General features: G+C 42.5%; 1 protein-coding gene across 1 annotated transcript in view; it reads right to left on the bottom strand.

Annotated features, from left to right (window-relative positions):
* Positions 1-18,212, bottom strand: part of ABCC4 (ATP binding cassette subfamily C member 4 (PEL blood group)) — a 197,467-nt gene that overhangs the window by 38,532 nt on the left and 140,723 nt on the right. The window contains exon 26 of the mRNA XM_077343893.1: positions 13,496-13,651. Coding sequence (XP_077200008.1) covers positions 13,496-13,651 — 156 coding nt within the window. The remainder of the gene's footprint in view (positions 1-13,495; positions 13,652-18,212) is intronic.

An 18,212-nucleotide genomic window follows, 5' to 3' on the forward strand; every position in this document is an offset into this window, starting at 1 on the left:
ATTAAAAAAAGATTAAAAATACCAAATATCCCTCTCCCTCCCCCACTATCAATACAGGAGGATGGAGGGGAACGATGTAACTTCCAGCTCCCGGGGGGGGGGGCAAGGTCCCTGATTCGCTGACTCCAGCCTCAACCATAGACCTGGTGGAAGAGCTCCGTTTTACAGGCCCAGCGGAAAGCTGACAAATCCCGCAGGGCCTGCAGCTCACCCGGGAGCTCATTCCACTAGGTAGGGGCCAGGACCGAAAAGGCCCTGGCCCTGGTTGAGGCTAGGCGGTAGTTGGCAGGGTTCTGCAGGTCCAGTGATGTTTTTTTCAGGAGAGGGCGAACCACCACCTCCTTGAGCTGTTCAGGAAACTCCCCCGAACTCAGGGAGGAATTGATGATATCTCTGAGCTGGCCTCCTATCTTCTGGTCACCTCCCTTGAGGAGCCAAGAAGGACAGGGGTTAAGGGGGCAGGTGGTCGCCCTAACCGACCCCAGCAACTTGTCCACTTCGGAAGAAGAGAGCCGCCTGAAGCCATCGAATCTCACTACCAAAGGCGGCCATATCACGGTATACTCTTCATTTAATGTTTAGGTTGTATCATATAAAATTTAAAATAATTACATTTTAAAAAGGCATGATCACTTCTTTGCTACACGTGTAGCAATCAGCCTAATTATGTTTTTAGCAAGGAATCAATCCCCTTTTGCATTTTGCATTTTCTTCCCAAATGATGTTCCATTAAAAAACAATCCCAGTATAACTTCAGTTGCAAGACTTGTTGATCAGGAGGTTCAGTAGAACATTAAACAGATTTTTTAACCTCCTAAAAAGCCCGTAATTTTTAACAATACAGATTATATTACATTACTGAATGCATTCTGAAATTATTAAGGTTATTTTCCATTTCAATCTATTTTTATAGGCTGGCAAAATGGAAAATCTGAATTCATAAAATCTTCACAACTGTTATAAAATTATAACAGCACACATGTACTGCAACAGCAGATAAGGATAATTTTAATTACCATTTCTGACAAAGACGGTTATATTAAAATTGCCTGTTCCATGAGAGGAAGTTAATAAGCCAAACTAATAAATAATTGTAAATTATAGTCAGGGAAACAGATGATAACTGCATCAAAAGAGAGAAATACAAGCTCCACACAATCATATTCAAAAAACCCAATTAGGAGTTTAAATAGCACTTCTACAGGCTTTTACAGGCAAGACGGGAATCTCCAGATCCTACCTGGGAATGACCACCCAGCCCAGAAGCAGATTAATCTATGGCTCATTTGAGGCAAACTGCCCAACCTGCAGTCCCCCATCTTTCTCTCTCTTGGGCACTAGTTCTGTCTTGTATTTTCTGGTTTTCACAAAGCCATAGTTCACAGCAGTCTCCAGTCTGGCAAGCTAAGGCCACTCATGTCCTTTGACTATATTGCGCTTTGAAACTAAATTTTGATGCAAGATCAGCTCTGAAACATCAGGAAAATGACTGCAATGTGACAAACATAAAACAACGAATGCAGAAAAGAAAAACCCTCCTCCAACTGACAGACATTACTGGGATGTAATTCAATGCTTGCGTACTCCACATGCCCATAGGCAAAATTTGCCAACTATGTGGGTTATCTCCTGAAAGTAGGAGTGGTTTAAGAATTTGTGGGGCCCGTAGCATCAGAGCCAGTTTAAAGATTTGCAGGGCTCTAGCAGGGTACAATTGCAGTGGGAGCATGCAAACTGGGGGCAGAGGGGCCCCCTACAGTGGAAACGAGTGTCACAGCACTATCCATGTTGGGGGGGGGGGGAGGCACTTGGAAGTGCTGGTCCCGTAGCACATGCTACATGTGCCACATAGATAAACTGGCCCTGCCGGAAAGGAGTCTGCAAGGAGGAAATGCACCTAAAATTCTTCAGATTTTCTCAGTGTTAATGACAGGATAGCAGCAATATACTGTTCCTGAATGTCATTATGGAATGGGCAATGCAGTAAAACTTGTTCAATGGACTCTACTTTCCTCGCAAGATGTGAACAAAGCTGTGGAGGCAGCGGGACATGATGGTATCAGCCTTCCAGAAGGGTTAAAGGTAGAGCATGAAAGCAGGCCAGGGTGAAGATTCATTAGTATTTGAGAATCTCACGGGATCAAAGAGAGCCTGCTGGTTGAAAACGTTTGGCATGCTGCAGAATATATGTTATTAAGCCATAACTGAAAGTGATGGGAGAAGCAACTGATGAGTGATGGCAAGACCAGAATGGGGTTGGCAGAACTGAATGTCATGGCCAAGTCTTATTAACAAAAATCAGACCGTAAAGAAAGGAAGCTGCCAGCCTATGAATGTTTGAGCCTTGCCTTATACTGCCCTGAGCCACAAAGGGAAGGCGGTATATAAATCTAAATAAGTAAATACTGGATCAGAAGAACAGTTGGTTCTTATATGCCGCTTTTCTCTACCCGAAGCTGGTCCATCAAAAGTCAGTACTGTCTACTCAGATTGGCAGCAGCTTTCCAGGATCTCGGTCTTTCTTCTCTTTTTTCCAACCATCAGTATATAATGTAGTCAGAAGTTTAAAAGGAAGCCTATTATATATTTTTGTTCAAAATTCACTTCCTTATACATTTCTATTCAAAATTTATTTTCATTCTGCTTCTACATTGTAATACATTTATATACATTGCAAACATACAACTGCAAAACCTTCTAATTCTAAATTTTAAACTGTTTGTCTCCAGCTTCAAATATGTCTTCCAAAATGTTGGTAATTTGTTAGACAATATTCTTAATATCATATTCTTGGCTTCCAAAGGGAATTTAATTTTTAATATATTCTGAATTTCTTACCAATATCTTTTTCTTTTTTACAAGTCCACCACATATGGTAAAAGGCTTCATCTGTATTTTGACATTTCCAACTTTCTCCCTTGTAGTTTTTCTCTTAATGCCTGGGTGGCAGCTGTTCCCATTGGTGCATAGGTATTTGCTCTCTAAAGTTGTATCCCTTTAATCATACTTTCTTCACTTCTTCTGTTTCTAACTGAAGTAATAACTTGTATGTCCATCAAAGTAAATAGACTTTTTGTTTTGTAATCACCTGTTGAACTCAGGAATCTCACTTAGAGCTCTACCTTATGAATTGATAACCTTTAATCATAAAATTGATTGGTAATATAGTAACCACTGAATATTGATTCCTTCATCTTTAATACTTTGCCAGGACTTGAATTTTCCTTTTAAAAATTACCATATTGCAGTAATTTAAGGTTCCATTGGGAACGAGCTAAGAATTTAGAGGACTCAATAAATTACAATGTGTAAACCATATTAAAAGTCTGTCTCTAATTATGAGACTTTTTTGTATAAGCCTTCCTCTAGGACTGTTCAAGTTTCACTATTCTTTGTTTTGGGTTTTTAATCCAGTCTGCAATCCGGACAAAATCAGCTAATTGATAATATAATTTTATATTTGGAATTGCTAACCTATCTCTCTTTTTCTCAGAGTATTTTAAAACTTATTCATGGTCCAGTCTGGCTTTCATTCTAGCAATGGGGTGGAGACCATGCTGGTCGCCTTGATGGATGACCTCTGGTGCCAACTGGATCAAGGTGAAACAGCTATACTCGTATTATTAAATCTATTGGCCACATTTGATGTGGTCATTCACAAGTTGCTGATTCACCATCTTGGTGACACAGGAACAGGGGAAATGGTCCTTAAGTAGCTGACCTTCCTTAAGAACCTGTCCAAAACGGCAGTCCTGTGGCTAGGTCAGAAGGGACAGGATCAGGAAGCGCGTCTCCCATGCCTAGACGGGGTGCAGCTGACATACAATTGGTGAAAAATGTGGCTGTGCGAGTCTTCATTAAGTCATCTCGGAGGGCCCATGTCCAGCCACTGCTGAGAAAACTACATTGGTTGCCAATTTGTTTCTGGATCAGATTCAAGGTATTTATTATTATTATTATTATTATTATTATTATTATTATTATTATTATTATTATTATTATTATTATTATTATTGTCATTGACCAGCATCAAAGTATCAAATTCAAGGTATTGGTTTTGACCTTTAAGTCTATACGTGGGCCCTACCTACTAGGGTTGGGTGCTTCGGCATGCGAAGCGGCTGTTCCCACCCGAAGCAGCCAGTGCTGCGGCACCGGGGGGGAGGGGAGGAGCTAGCGCTAACATGCCGACCAGCACACCAGAACCCATGCCTCCCCTCGCCCCCACACCGCTGGCTGCTTTGGGCGGTATTCATATATCTTATTCAACCTTTGAAGCGAAAGTCTCTATCACTGGGATAAAAAATAGAGGTGGCAGGGAACATCCCTGGTATGCTCCTTTTTCTATTGAAATGGCTTGATAGTTTTGCAGTCCTTAAAATCTTTGATTGTTGTTTCTAAGATATACTTTGCATCCAGTTCTCTGCATCCAAGAAATAAAAACGCTTTCCCCCCTTTATTCACAAGTTGAATTGCTGCAATTATCAATCTTATATGAACTTTCAAGTACCTATTTGATACCAAGCCTGTTTGATCAGTATGTAATAAATCTGGTAAGCATTTTAAAATCTTTCTGCCATTGTTTTGTAATCCACATTCAGTAAAGAGATAGGCCTATATGACTGTGGTAGTGTTGCATCACTGTCTTCTTGTCACATCGAATCGAAGGTATTATATTTCCTCGTTTTATCTCATGTATAATTTTTCTAATGGTATCATTAATACTTCTTCAAGATGTTTGTAGTGCATTGCTGTCAGCCCATCGAGGCCTAGTTCTTTGTTGCTGTTCATATTTTTAATGCCTGGGAAATTTCCCTGAATTGTTAATGTTTGATTTTTTAAAAAAATTCTGTGTTCTACTGTAGATTTCGTAATCAAGACATATTTTAAATATTTTTTATTCCATTTTCCGAAACATGTTTACTTCTGCATAGCCCTGAGAGAACACTGATAAATGATTCTTGCATTCCTTTAGTGCATACATAATTTGATTTCCTTTCTTTATACATGTTATTAATCTTTTTTCTTTCTTCTTTCTTAAAGAGTACATCAGCTATCTGCTGGGTTTGTTTGCATATTCAAAAGGTCTTTGTTTTTTTTTTTAATGGTAACACTTCCATTTCCAACATATCTAATTGATATTTTACTTGGCTGATTTCTACTAATAAATCTTTGTTTTTTTGTGTTCTTGCTCTAATGTGTTGTTTTGTTCTGTTTTTTCCCTTTTCTTCTTTGCAGCAGCTGTTAATATGATTCCTCTAATTTTACTTTCTTCCCTAATTATACCTGAGGACATTTCTTCTATCCAAAACTTTTTAATACTTATTTAATACATTATTTTGTAATAAAAGAGCACTGTTTAGTCTCTACCTTTGTCTTGATTTTCTGTTCCATTGCCAAACTACCTCTATAGATTTCTGATCTGCGAATATTTTCAGTTGAAATTCCCCTTTATCTAAATTATATAAAATTTAGATCTAATTTCATATAATTAGCCTTTTTGCTATCCAATACATGTCTATTCTTAAAAACATTTGATATTGATTAGAAAAAATGTGAATTCTCTATATTCTGGATGATTTTCAAATATCTTCTTTTAGCATGACCAAATATTAGAATACATTTTCCAGTAATTTCCTAGGTTTAAGATTTCTACATCTGCTCTTCCATGTATCAAAATATCTGTTCCTGTCTCATAGACCATTATATCTATCTTTAAATTCTAGCATATTTTGGGGGGGGAAACCACAAAAAATTGAGCATTTTTGACACATATATTATCAATATGATACAAAACTCGCCTTTTCCAAATCAAATTTTTTAAATGTAATATATTTCCTCTGTATCTCTTAATTCTTCTAGTTGCAGGATGTTTGCAAAAATAGCTACTCCATGCTTTTTGTTTAGGGCTGAAGCAAGATATACTTTAATTTTTAATTATTTAAAATATGCTCACATGTCTTCTTTTTATGAGTTTCTTGCAAACAAACTATCTCTATTTTGCTTTTTAAGTTGGTTTCATAGGAAAGTTCAATCCAGTAATATTTACTGACACTATTTTTAATTTATCCATTTTGTCCTGATGTTGATGATATAACAGTTTCTTCTCCTGAGTTCTTGGATAAACTTTGCTTTGTGTTGCTTGAAAGTTTTCCTTCAGTTCTTCTGGGTGGATTCTCTGCTTAGGAGTTCTTTAGCCAATAGCTTTGCTTGTTCTTCTATTCTGATTAGTATCCTTCCTTTTGGTAAGTATGCCTCTATTGCAAACGGTATTTTCCGGTAGTATTTTATTCACTTATTTTGTAGAATCTGTCTCAAAAAGTAAAAATTGTTCCTTTTCCTTAACATACTTCCTTAGCACAGATCCTGAAAGATCTGCACTTCTTTTTCTGATACTTTAGATGGGAGTTCTTCTTTAATATTGCATCTCATATATTCTAATGAATGAAGCAAACCAATTTATCTCAAAGTAGCTTACTGTCGAATGTAAATCTTGAATTTAATCTCAATGACTGGTCAACATTGGAGAAGTTTCCTTGAATCTTCAAATACATTTGAAAGTTTCCAAAATCTCTCTTTCAAGTATGGTCTGCTAAAATCTTCTGGTATCCCTCCAAAGCACAGGTTATTAGATCTGCATTGGGTTTCCAAGATTTCAATTCTTTGTTCTACTTTTAGATATATATCATTTTCTTTTAGCTTTTGTTAATAATTATAATTTATTGTGTTTGGTCTTGTATTTTTGCATTATTCTCTGACAGTCCATCTAATAATCCTTGTCATGTTTCTTGCATATTATGTATTCTTCCCTGAGATTTTTGAATGTTCCTCTGGATACCCTGAATTTTTTTCTTTGTTCTTTGCTCAGATTCTTGAGTATTTTTCTGCATATTCTGAATATTCTTCTGAGTTCTTTCCTCAAATATTTGTATTTGATTCAGTAATATTTGCAATAGCTTTTACTCCAATTCTGTTTTTTGGTCTTCATCAAGTTTTTTCTACTTTGATATTTTTAAGATATCTTTCAGTTGCCATTATTCTTTTTGTTATCCTGATTCTAAAAGTATTATACAAATTTTTCATATAATAAAAATAAATAATATATTTTAATTGTATTCTGTCCATCCTTCCCAATATTATGGTTCCTCCACTTCAGAAATAGGGCTTTCATATCATCTGTTTCTAGATGCTTTAATTGGACACTGGGGTCAGGGACTGAACCTGGGACCTTCTGCATGCCATGCAACTGCTCTACCAATGAAACACAGCCCCTCCTAGATTTCTTGTGCCCTAGTCACATTATATCAAAACTGAACAGTGACTATTGAACTGCATTCCAAAGGGTCTCAAAGTTTCTTGAAGCTTACCATGTCTTCTTGAAGCTTATCATAGCTCCTGATTAGCACAGGTAGATGTTGGAAGACTACTAGTCTTAGTCAGAAAAATGTTTTATTAGCCCATATCTTCTGCTTGTAATTGGAACTTGAATTCTGGAGAGTAAGTAACTATTTTTCACTTCTCTTTAGAGCCTTGTGCTATGAAAAGGTTCACCTACTCATTTAAGGCTGCTTTTAAAGGCATGAGACCAATAACAAAGAAAGGTGGCAACCCAATAATGGGATGTGTTCCAAGATGGACTCTCAGTTTCAACAGGGTAACAAGTATGAGAGGTTACTCTGCACCTACAGAGCTAAATGAAATTGTTGTAATTTAGTCCTATCTGTAGACAAGTATACTTACATGGTTTATAAGTATACACAGATAAGAATATGGTTGGTATCTGGACCTGTAATGACAGGATGTAATACATCTGCAGCCAATTTTGGTGAATTTTAAAGTACTAAACAAATTTTTTTAAAAAATGATTGGTAGCAAGCCAGTGCTGCACCATAACAGAAATCTATCATTCCTCCTTGATAATTTGCTAAGGGTAGTGTGGGTGGGACCGGTCCGGTTAAGGGGCCAATCACCAATCCGGGTGATTGGCCTCTCACCCGGACGGACACGAGCTGCAGCCAGTCAGGTGAGGGGGCCAATTGGAAGGCACGACTGGCTACAGTTCTCACCAGTCAGGAGGTACTTCACACCGCCAGACCCACCCACCCCTCCAACCCCCAGGAGAGCGCTACACACCCTCCATGCTTGCCACGGAGCCACCAGGGCCATCGCCAAGTGGCTCGCTCCAACCCGCGCTTGGAGAGAGCCTCCTAGCCTCTAGCTGCGCCGTAACTGCCTCTGCCCCCATGCACAGTCCCCTGCACCCCACTCATCACATCCCCCACACGTTGACACTGGAAAATGCTGAGCCTCTGGAGGGCACCCGGCCCTGAAAGGACGATTGTCTGCCACGTCCCTGGCCCCACAGATATGCTTGCCACTAGCGGGGAGCGGGGGGGGGGGCTTTGGGCCCTTAGCCGGACTGAAGCAATCCAGCCAGTTGGGAGGCACAAAGCTCCTCCTGACCTGCCTCCACCATGGGCCCCAGCCACTCCCGCCTACCCAGCTGGCCAGGGACTCTCTGCCGCCATTGTCCGCAGAGAGCCCCTGACGCCCCCCAGGACACAAGTCTTAAAAGCAGGCTTTGAAGCCTAGTTACTGATATAAAGTTGGGGTGATCACATAGCTCTTTCACATAGACCGTTGGCAGGTTACCTCACCTCTTCCTGCACCAAGAAGGAGGAGCATTTGGCCCAGTGCGCCTCATCTGCCCCCGATTTGTGCTCCTGCACGGGAGCTGGGGCAGTAAAGTTTCCAGTGTGTAAACGGTCATAGGGTTCCCCTAGGTGGCACCTGGGGATCTCCTGGAATTACAGCTCATCACTAAACTAGTGAGATAACTTGGCCTAAAAAAAACCCAGATGCTTTGGAACGTGGACTCTATGGAATTGCACCCCACTGAAGTTCCTACTCCTTCCAGACTCTATCCTCAAATCTCTAGAAATTTCCCAACCTCGATCTGGCCAGCCTACCCCCCATCCTATACTAGTGAACAGGGCGGAACTGGAAACCCTAAATTCAAGTCTTACATCAGAAATAACTACGTTGCCAGCCAGCCACAGCCCCACTAGCCCCATTCCTGACCAATATTCTGAGAGGAAAATGCAGACAGGGGAAGAGTAACACCACACAGGGAGCTCCTGAGTGCATCACCATGACCAGGAAACATTAGGTCAGCAGAGGGCTATGCCACAGAATAAGCTGCTTTTAACAAATGTAGTGTTGTTGGCAAAAGAAGTTCCTCTTCAGATGGTTTATATCTTCACCAACCTTCCTAGTCCCAAACATGAGCCTTCAGATAGTGGGAAAACAAACCCTCTTTTCACCTGCAAAAGTAACCTTACCTACTAGTCTTCAGACACTTGACCCCCCCCCCCAGGAATTTTGGACTAAAAGCTTACTTATAACTGAAACTCTTTGTGGTGATTTTAACTCCATTCAACAAAACATACACCTGTACCAGAAAACTAGTGCATCCATAATGCACACAACTATAAATATCTCCAAGGACGGAAGGCAGAATTAGCCTTGCTACCTCTTTAAAATGTTCATTTTCCTGAGCGAGGAGGAATCCATCTTTTACAATCCTACCTGGGGGAGGGGAGGGGGGAGAGAGAGTCTTGAAAAGGGGCTTTCAAAACCCTGAATCCATTGAATGAACTGATCACCGTCCATTTTCAAGAGAAAAGAGCATTGTGCAAACACAAAAGCAGAAGAATTTAAGTCCATGTAAAGTCCTCTTCAGACACAAAAAGGTCACCAACTTCACTCAGTAGCACTACTGTGCATTAATGAAACCTTCAGTGTTCAGTAACAGAAAGGGAGGGCGCATTAGGCTGCAATCCAATTGTGTTTCTTTGCTAGTAATAGCATACCTACCTCTTTCTTCGCCTTCTATTCTTCTAGCAGAGAGGGGAAAGGAGGATTATCCAAAGAGGGTCTTTTTTTAAAAAGAAAGAGCCATTCCGCTTAATAAACTTTTTACCATGGTGGTTAAAAAAAAAAATACAATGAGCGGGATTCCCCCGCCCCACATAAACATAATTACTGCAGTCCCTGCACAGAGGCATACCCTGTAACCTGAAGATAAATGGGCAGTGTGTATTTCCACACATCACAAAAATCAGCGCAACATCCGGGTTTCCCAGGACTGAGTTGTATTGTAAGAAACAGCCAAGCACAAGAAACAAAAAAAGACGGGTAAGCAAAGAAAGCTGGCAGCTCTTTTTAACTTTCCTTGAGAGAACAAGACTACCGGTCCACCAGAAGCCCTGCTATTTGTTCATGCAGGGCTGTTTCTGGGGTTCATGTTTTTTAGGGACAGGCGCATTCCCAAATCAACATAACGGGATGGATTTCTAAGTCAGTTTTATGAAGCACGTACAAAAACACCCCAACTGGAGCCTTGCTCTTAGCAGCTCTTGTTTGGCATCCATAGCCCAACACCTTTCTAGTCCTGAGATTTCTAATATAAGCTCTTCCCTCACAGTTCACTCCTTCCTTGGTTCCCTCGACTATATCTCCCTGGCTCTTCAGATCCAATTCATATTTTGTTTTTCCCATCCCTCACTCTACCAACAGTGCCCAAGTCTCTCCCTAACCTGGCACTTAAAAAAAAAAAAAGTACGCAGCTTGCAAGCTCACATTTTGGCCTTGGACTACCTCTTCCCTAAAGAACTTGGCTTGAGTATTCGGTATTGAGGGAGAGGACTGTACACAGTCAAACTCCCTTGTGTTTTCCTGATATCTGCCTTAACATTGAAAAGAGGGTTTGGGGGGTGATGCAGGATTAGCAGCTCTAAGCTGGAAAATTCCTGGATATTTCCTGGATATTCCTGGGAAAGAAGTGGTTGGGGAAGCAAGGGAACTCAGCAGGCTCTAAAGTTCACTCTCTAAAGCAGTAGTCCCCAACCTTTTCATCACCGGGGACCAGTCAACGCTTGACAATTTTACTGAGGCTCGGGGGGGGGGTAGTCTTTTGCCACAGGCCGTCACCATTGCCTGAGCCCCTGCTTCACTTGCTTTTCCGGCAGCGCCTCTGACTTCCCACCATCCACTGTGGGGCGCTGCCAGCAACAGCAGTGCCACGTTGAGGGGGAGCCCCAGCCATGGCGGCCGCCGGAGAGCACCAAAGGTGAGCTGGCGGCAGAGTGGCAGGGCAGCCCCTGAGGCAGCAGCCAGGGAGGACGAGGAGGAGCCACGGCCCGGTACTGACTGATCTACGGACCAGAACCGGTCTCCACACCGGGGGTTGGGGGCAGCTGCTCCAATGGAGTCCTTTCTCCAGAAGAAATAATCTTTGAAGTCTGGAGAACAGCTGTGATTCTGGGAGATCTTGAGGCCATGTCTGGACGTTGGCAAACTTAGGGTGATGGACCAAGGAACTCTGACTAAAACACAGTTACTGTTTAGAACCTGTGTGATTTTCTTCTCATTTTTTCAGAAGCACTGTCAAAAGTATATGACAACTGGGGCAAATTCACACCTGAATAAGTCATCAGCTGGTGACCACATTTTCTGATAATCGTCACATGTGAAAAAGCCGCCACAGATTAAATTCCACTGAAAGAGCTTCCATATCGCCTTACCTCATCACCTCAAAACAATGCTTTTCAACAGTGAGTTTGCAAAGATACCCGAGTACAGGACAAGTGCTTTTGTCTTCTCTTCTGAATGGCAAATGAGCATTTCGAAATTACCACTTAATACGCTCAAAAGCAGCTGAGAAAAAAACTGAACTCCTGCCATTAAACCGAGGAAAAGGCAATTCAAACATTTACACATCATTCAGCACCGATATTAGGTCCTCTGCATTTTGTACTCAAAAAATGTTCCGGAGTCCAGAAGTGCAAAGAGGAGAGGATTCCAGAGCGCCAAAAGGAATATGAAGAAAGGGCCTTAATAGTGAACCAGTGTTGTATATGGAACAGGAAGGCTTGGCTTCAGAATTCACTCTGCCATGAGTATGTAGCCTTGGTCCAGTCTCACTTTCTCTCTTAGCCTCACTTACCTCAAAAACTAAGGCCAGGTGAGGAAAATATGGGGAAGACAGAACCAAGTGTCTCACATTGAGCTCCTTGAAGGAAGTGTGGGATATAAAGTGGTATTAGATAAAATGTGCCAGAATCTTCTGCCTTAGAATATTGGTGAACATTCTGAGACAACCGCAGCAGCTTAGAACCTGTTCTATCACAACAAAACACAAATCCAATGAGGTCCTAAAATCATCTTGTTCAGATATTTCAAGCCCACTAGCATAGCTCCCCTCAAAGAAGGGCTTAGCTAACATGACTATAAACACCCAACTCACATGGGGATCAATTTTACACAAACTGCTTCCTCTACAGGTCATGTTGGGGTGAAAATAAAGTAGTATATGTAAGAATAGATGTTTTTCCAAGTGCCTATCAGGGAAGGAGGCAACATAGTTCAGTGTCTGAACTAAGGTATATTAGATGATTTCTAGGAATGGCTTCCAGTCAAGGTATTTGTACATCTGGGTCTGTCTAAGACTAGTGGGTCATTTTAAACTGCGGAGCGGATTAAATAAAAGGGTAAGGGCTGTTGGAGAGGAGTTAGGGCGGGCCCTGTCCGGGATAAAAACTCGCTTCATGACTCCTGATTGGGCCCTCCAAGTGTCCATCCAGGGCCAAGCCACCAATGGGGAGCCGCGCAAAGCGTGGCTCCCCATTGGCTGTTTGGCCTGGCCCGGCCAGGAACTCACCACGCAGATTGAGCTGACAGCCCACACCGTGAGTCCTCCGGCCCGGGTGCTCCTCGACCTTGAGAAAGGAGCAGGGACGCCATGTCAGAGACGCTGCTCCTTTCCCGCCCCGGGAACCCTGGCCATGGGGGGGGGGGCGCCATCTGTGGGGGCATTCTTCCAGCCCAAGGAACAGCCTCGCCGCGTCCAGGCCCCAGGAGACCAGCCCGCAGCCGGGAGAATGCCCCAGGTCGTAGCCCACTTGCCCCCGCGTCATAGACCCCTGGGAAGCCTTCGCCCTGCGAAGGCTTCCCCAGGGACTAGGCCCTAGCGCCCATTTTATTTTAACATAAAATGAGCTTTATTTCTAGTCCAATTATAATTGTATTTAAAAATGCATTCAAATATTTTCTATGGAATACAACATATTAGGGGCCAACTACACAAAACATTTGTTCACTTCTTTACAATAGGTTGATTGTGTTCCCTGCAGCCACAAAAGGGATGGTATCTTTTTAAAAAAGGAGAGCCCAATTATGTGTACAATCAAAGCAAACATTATGACTTACAAAATAATTAATTTTACTTTATTTTGGATGTTCAGAAAAAAAAGGATTTATATATGTAGGGAAGAAAAGGGGGGCATGGCAATATTAAGGACATATATATATATATATATATATTTAATACTGTGTCCAGCATGCAGAATAAAGATAAAGAGTGTATTACAAGACTGAGGTCTGCAGGGCCTGCAGGGCCTCTTAAACATACTGATACGGAAAGTAGGCTTTGTACCTGAGGTATGATGGAAATTTTCTTCCTCAAGTCGTGTAGTCCCAGTTCTGATGTCAAAAACTTATCAATCCAAATTCTTCCCTGGGGCTCAGCCAACCGGAAAAGAGCAGCTATTAGAGAACTCTTCCCAGCGCCCGTTCTTCCCACAATTCCAACCTTGTAAAGAAAAACACACACACAACCAGACAAGCCAGTTTTGATTAACAGAGCATTCCCCCCCCCGAAACACGATTCATAATTATCTTGCACTGTACATTTTAGATTCTTGTTGGGCAAGGTTTACAAAGCCGCACAAAGTAGAAAGACAAGGGAACAAAGAAGTGCTGATCTCTAGAAATTATCTGTAAACCATCCTAGATACTTAATGCCCGAGTGATATAGAGCCAGCCTCGGTCACACACAAATGATTTCTTATTTCAGTGTTAAATGGATAAAACAAAGCTTTTTCCAATCAGTACACCACCCCTCCCGTGAGGCATCGCTGTCTTGCTGGAGCTACTTAAACTGAGCCTAAATTTTATGTCATTTCATATTTGTTTCTAATTTATTGTTGCATATGAGTCCTAGGGGATTTGTTGGGTCACAAAACACTTCTTCCGCCCAAAGTGGGAATGTGATTTCCGTTGCCTCGTCTACCTCCCCCCCCAAGCATGTTTTTTCCACTAAAACTTGGGCCGCTACTTTGTGTCCAAATTCCACTGCACCAGCACCGGCTCCAGGCAGACCTCAACTAATCCCTTCACCCTGCCATGCTACTAAAAAGCAAAATGTATTTCTAATATGATTTGGGCATTCCAGAGTTTGATCAACCACATAATACCAAAACAGAACCATTTTCTGCAGTGAAGAACACAGGCAAAGTGCAAACTCAGGCAGGCAACTTTGTATATAAAAACAAAGAATGGGTTAGATCTGAACAGTTTTTCCCTAAGAGGCAAGGAGAGGAGGGATTTCCTTTTACCACCTAAAAAGGCTATACTGAGGATCAGGGGACCTACCTGGACAAAAGACAGGTGGGATAGGGGCTGTAAAAGAAGAAGAATTGGAAGGATCCAACCCTATGATTTTCTAATTCAGTACACTTTTAGGGGAAAACAGATGTAACCACATCCATTTTGCCCTTAGAACAATTCCCAAACTACGTGTCCTGAGAGATAAATGCAAAATCCGAACTACCACCCGTGGATATGGCTGGCTATCAGGGGTTTCCTGCTGCAGTCTGGCTTAATAGCCCCCAACTGGAGAAGACCCACGCTGAGGTTCTTTGGTTCATTCAATAGTTCCTACTACAAAACATGCAACAGGTATACTTTTCCTTAAAAGGAAGCCTATATGCTGAATCTACATGTTATATTTTAATTTTCAATATGGTGGAAAGTCCAGAGCCCCTATAAGTGAAGTGAGGAGCTCTCCTGGAGTGGATAGTTCTCATTTATCTACAAGCACACCTATTCAGGTATAACATGAAGTCTTTGGGACAACTCTAACACAAGGGGAGGCATGATCCAAGCAGCAGTTACTTATGAAATACCCGGCAGAAATTTAAACTTCTGCCTTCCCTCAATATCATATCTTCATAAAATGGATGAGAATGATATAAGCTGCTTTGGAGTAAGGTGGGGTATAAATCTTTAAACCGCCCGTGGCGCCACGGGCCCCACGGACTATATAATTCAGTAAGGGGGGTAGAGGTGGGATTAGTCCGTGATGAGGAAGGGTCCGGATTGGACCCTTCCTCACGACAGACAATCGGAGGGACCAATTGGCAGGCGTGAAGCGCCTGCCGATTGGTCCCTCCGATTCCCAGCTCCAGGAACTGCGAGCCGCGCGCAGCACGGCTCGCAGTTCCTCCCGGCCTGACGCGGCGAGAGGCGCTTCACGCCTCTCGCCGCGTCAGGCCGTCGACCCAGGGAGCTTCGTGCGACTGCCGGGGGTTCCCAGTCTGGCGGGCTGACGCGGCGAGAGGCGCTTCGCGCCTCTCACCGCATCAGCCCGCCGCCAACGAAACAAGCTCGCCGACGACGACCAGCCCGCCGACGACCAGCCCACTGCCGCCGCCGACCAGCCCGCCGCCGCCGCCGACCAGCCCGCCGCCGACTGAGGTCAGGACCTAGCGCCCGCTGCATTCCCCTGCAGCGGGCTTGATTACTAGTTATATATAAAACAAATGGCCTTTGAAACCCTTTTCAGTTTTGAGAAGTACCTGCTCAAGAAGTACCTGTGCACACAGCTGGGGAGATCAATGTTTAATAAATAATATCATAATTATTTGATTGCCTGCCCTTCTTGGTTCCCATCCTTTACAGTATGATGTTAATTCTGCCTTAGATAAATCCCCTTTACAATTGTTGCCTTTTAAATGTTGCTGTATAAGATCAAAACAAACGTCACTTGTAATAATCCATGGGAATAAAATTGTATTTCATCCAGCTACGGCTTTAAAAGGAAATTAATGGAAAGGGCGGACGAGAACTGAGACTTCAGAAAAAAAGGATCGAGTAGAGTGGCTTTTCTTTCCAAAGCATGGGATGAGAATTAGAAAATGGTAAGGAAACCAGGAAAAAAGAGAAGAAAGCAAAAGCATCCATCAATGCAGAGTTCTGCATAAGAACAAAAGAGTTCAAGTGTTTCTTCTGATGTCATTCATGTACAGTAGGGTATTAGCTGCATAAAAGTCCTTTTATAAAATTGATACTTAAAATAAATATGCAGCTGCTCTGTTCATTGTAAAAACCAACAACAACAAACCCTTCTTCCTGCAAGCTGGCATCTAATGGAAAAGAACACACCGAGTGTGTCAGAAGATGGTTTATCATTTTGGGGCAAAGTGGATGACAGTTAAAAGCAACAGGGAATTTAGGAAGGTGCAACACGCCTCTCTGTCCCACCATACAGTATATCGACCCCTGCTATTTGATCACATCTAGAGCTGACTAAGGCAGTGGGGCTGCCTTGAAAGTCTGCCATTATAATAGGCCTACCTTTATAATAAGAGCCTCTTGTGGCACAGAGTGGTAAGGCAGCTGACATGCTGTCTGAATCTGTCTGCCCATGAGGTTGGGAGTTCAATCCCAGCAGCCGGCTCAAGGTTGACTCAGCCTTCCATCCTTCCAAGGTCGGTAAAATGAGTACCCAGCTTGCTGCTGGGGGGTAAACGGTAATGACTGGGGAAGGCACTGGCAAACCACCCCGTATTGAGTCTGCCATGAAAACGCTGGAGGCGTCACCCCAAGGGTCAGACATGACTCAGTGCTTACACAGGGGATACCTTTACCTTTTACCTTTATAATGCCACCCATGAGGGACTGGGAGGTTGCTCATCTGAATGGAACTCTACAGCTACTTTGAAAGTGTCCGAATCCCCTGATTACTGCCACAATTCAATCTGTTCTTTAGCCTTTGTGCAGCCATTTTGAAGTCTGTCTGTTCTCTAATCCTGAACTGTCTGCTCATGCATTCATGTAAGTAACAAGCGGTGTTATCATTGCAACTAGTAGCCACTGGATGCTCCCAGGTCAATGCTGGGTATGTTATCGTAGTTGGCTGCTTTCCCAGACTGCACCTGGACATGGAGGGCTTATTGTGTCTGTGCTTGTGTGATCATCTCTGGCGGGAAAGGTTGAGGGGTAAGAACTGCATTTTGAATTTGGATGCCAGATTCGGCTTTGAACGTCTTGGATAGAGCTGCTACGAATAAACGCTTGCTTTTAAAAGAAGTCGTCTCGAGTCTGTCATCCTGACAGAAAGGTAAAATCTGAAGGGGAGATTTCCCAATTTGCAGTTCATATTCTTGGCTACTAAAAGCTCCACCCTCGGCAGACTTTAAACGCACCGTAACTCACTGACATCAACGGGTTTAAAGCCACACTCAACTCTGCAATTGCAGCACTCGGCGGAAGCTCCCCCTGGATATTAGCGTGGTCATCCCAAAAGCAGAAGGAGAGGGCTGGAGGGGCCACAACTGGCCTTCCCTCTTTGCCCGGGACCAGATGGCCGTGAAGCAGGAAGGGGGATGATATCCCAACCTCCTTTCCCCCATATATACAAGTATTTTGCATATGTAGCCTAGCAATGTGGGTGAGAAATAAGCAGATCTCATATTATTACATTTTTATTAAAATATATATATGCCACTTCATAATCCAATAAAGACTCTAGCTAACTATGACAACAAAAAGAATATTTTCCTCTATCTTTACAAGCTGGGCCGTGGGCAGATTTCTTAGCTGAGGCAGGTAAGTGTGGAATGCAATCCATACAACTTAATACTCAACGAAAAAATTAAAGCGGGGGGAGAACGATACCTATATCAAGATTTAGAAAGTGCTTCAGGGCACAGAACTCTATGGTGGCAAGGCCAACAGCACTAGCACTGAAGCCAAATAATAACAACAGTAATATTAATAATAATATTAATATTAATAATAATAATGATGATGATGATAATGATAATGATGATAATGATAATAGTAATGATGACAGAAAACCAAAACACCGAGCAGTGTTGAGCAACTGTCTACCAACGATTTCTCTCTCCCTTCTCGTGTTTCATCTTTTATTTTGTTTGTTTCTTCCCGTGAAATGTAAATCTTCTTATCCACTATTAGAGCGGCTTATTACCACTGCAAGAGAGGTGGCCCAAAGGCAAGAGGAAGCATGAAAAAGATAAACAGACGCACTGCAAAAAAAAACCTCAAGAGCTTCGGCTCCCGTCTTT

Source organism: Paroedura picta, chromosome 6 (genome assembly GCF_049243985.1).
Source record: "Paroedura picta isolate Pp20150507F chromosome 6, Ppicta_v3.0, whole genome shotgun sequence".
NCBI lineage: Eukaryota > Metazoa > Chordata > Lepidosauria > Squamata > Gekkonidae > Paroedura > Paroedura picta.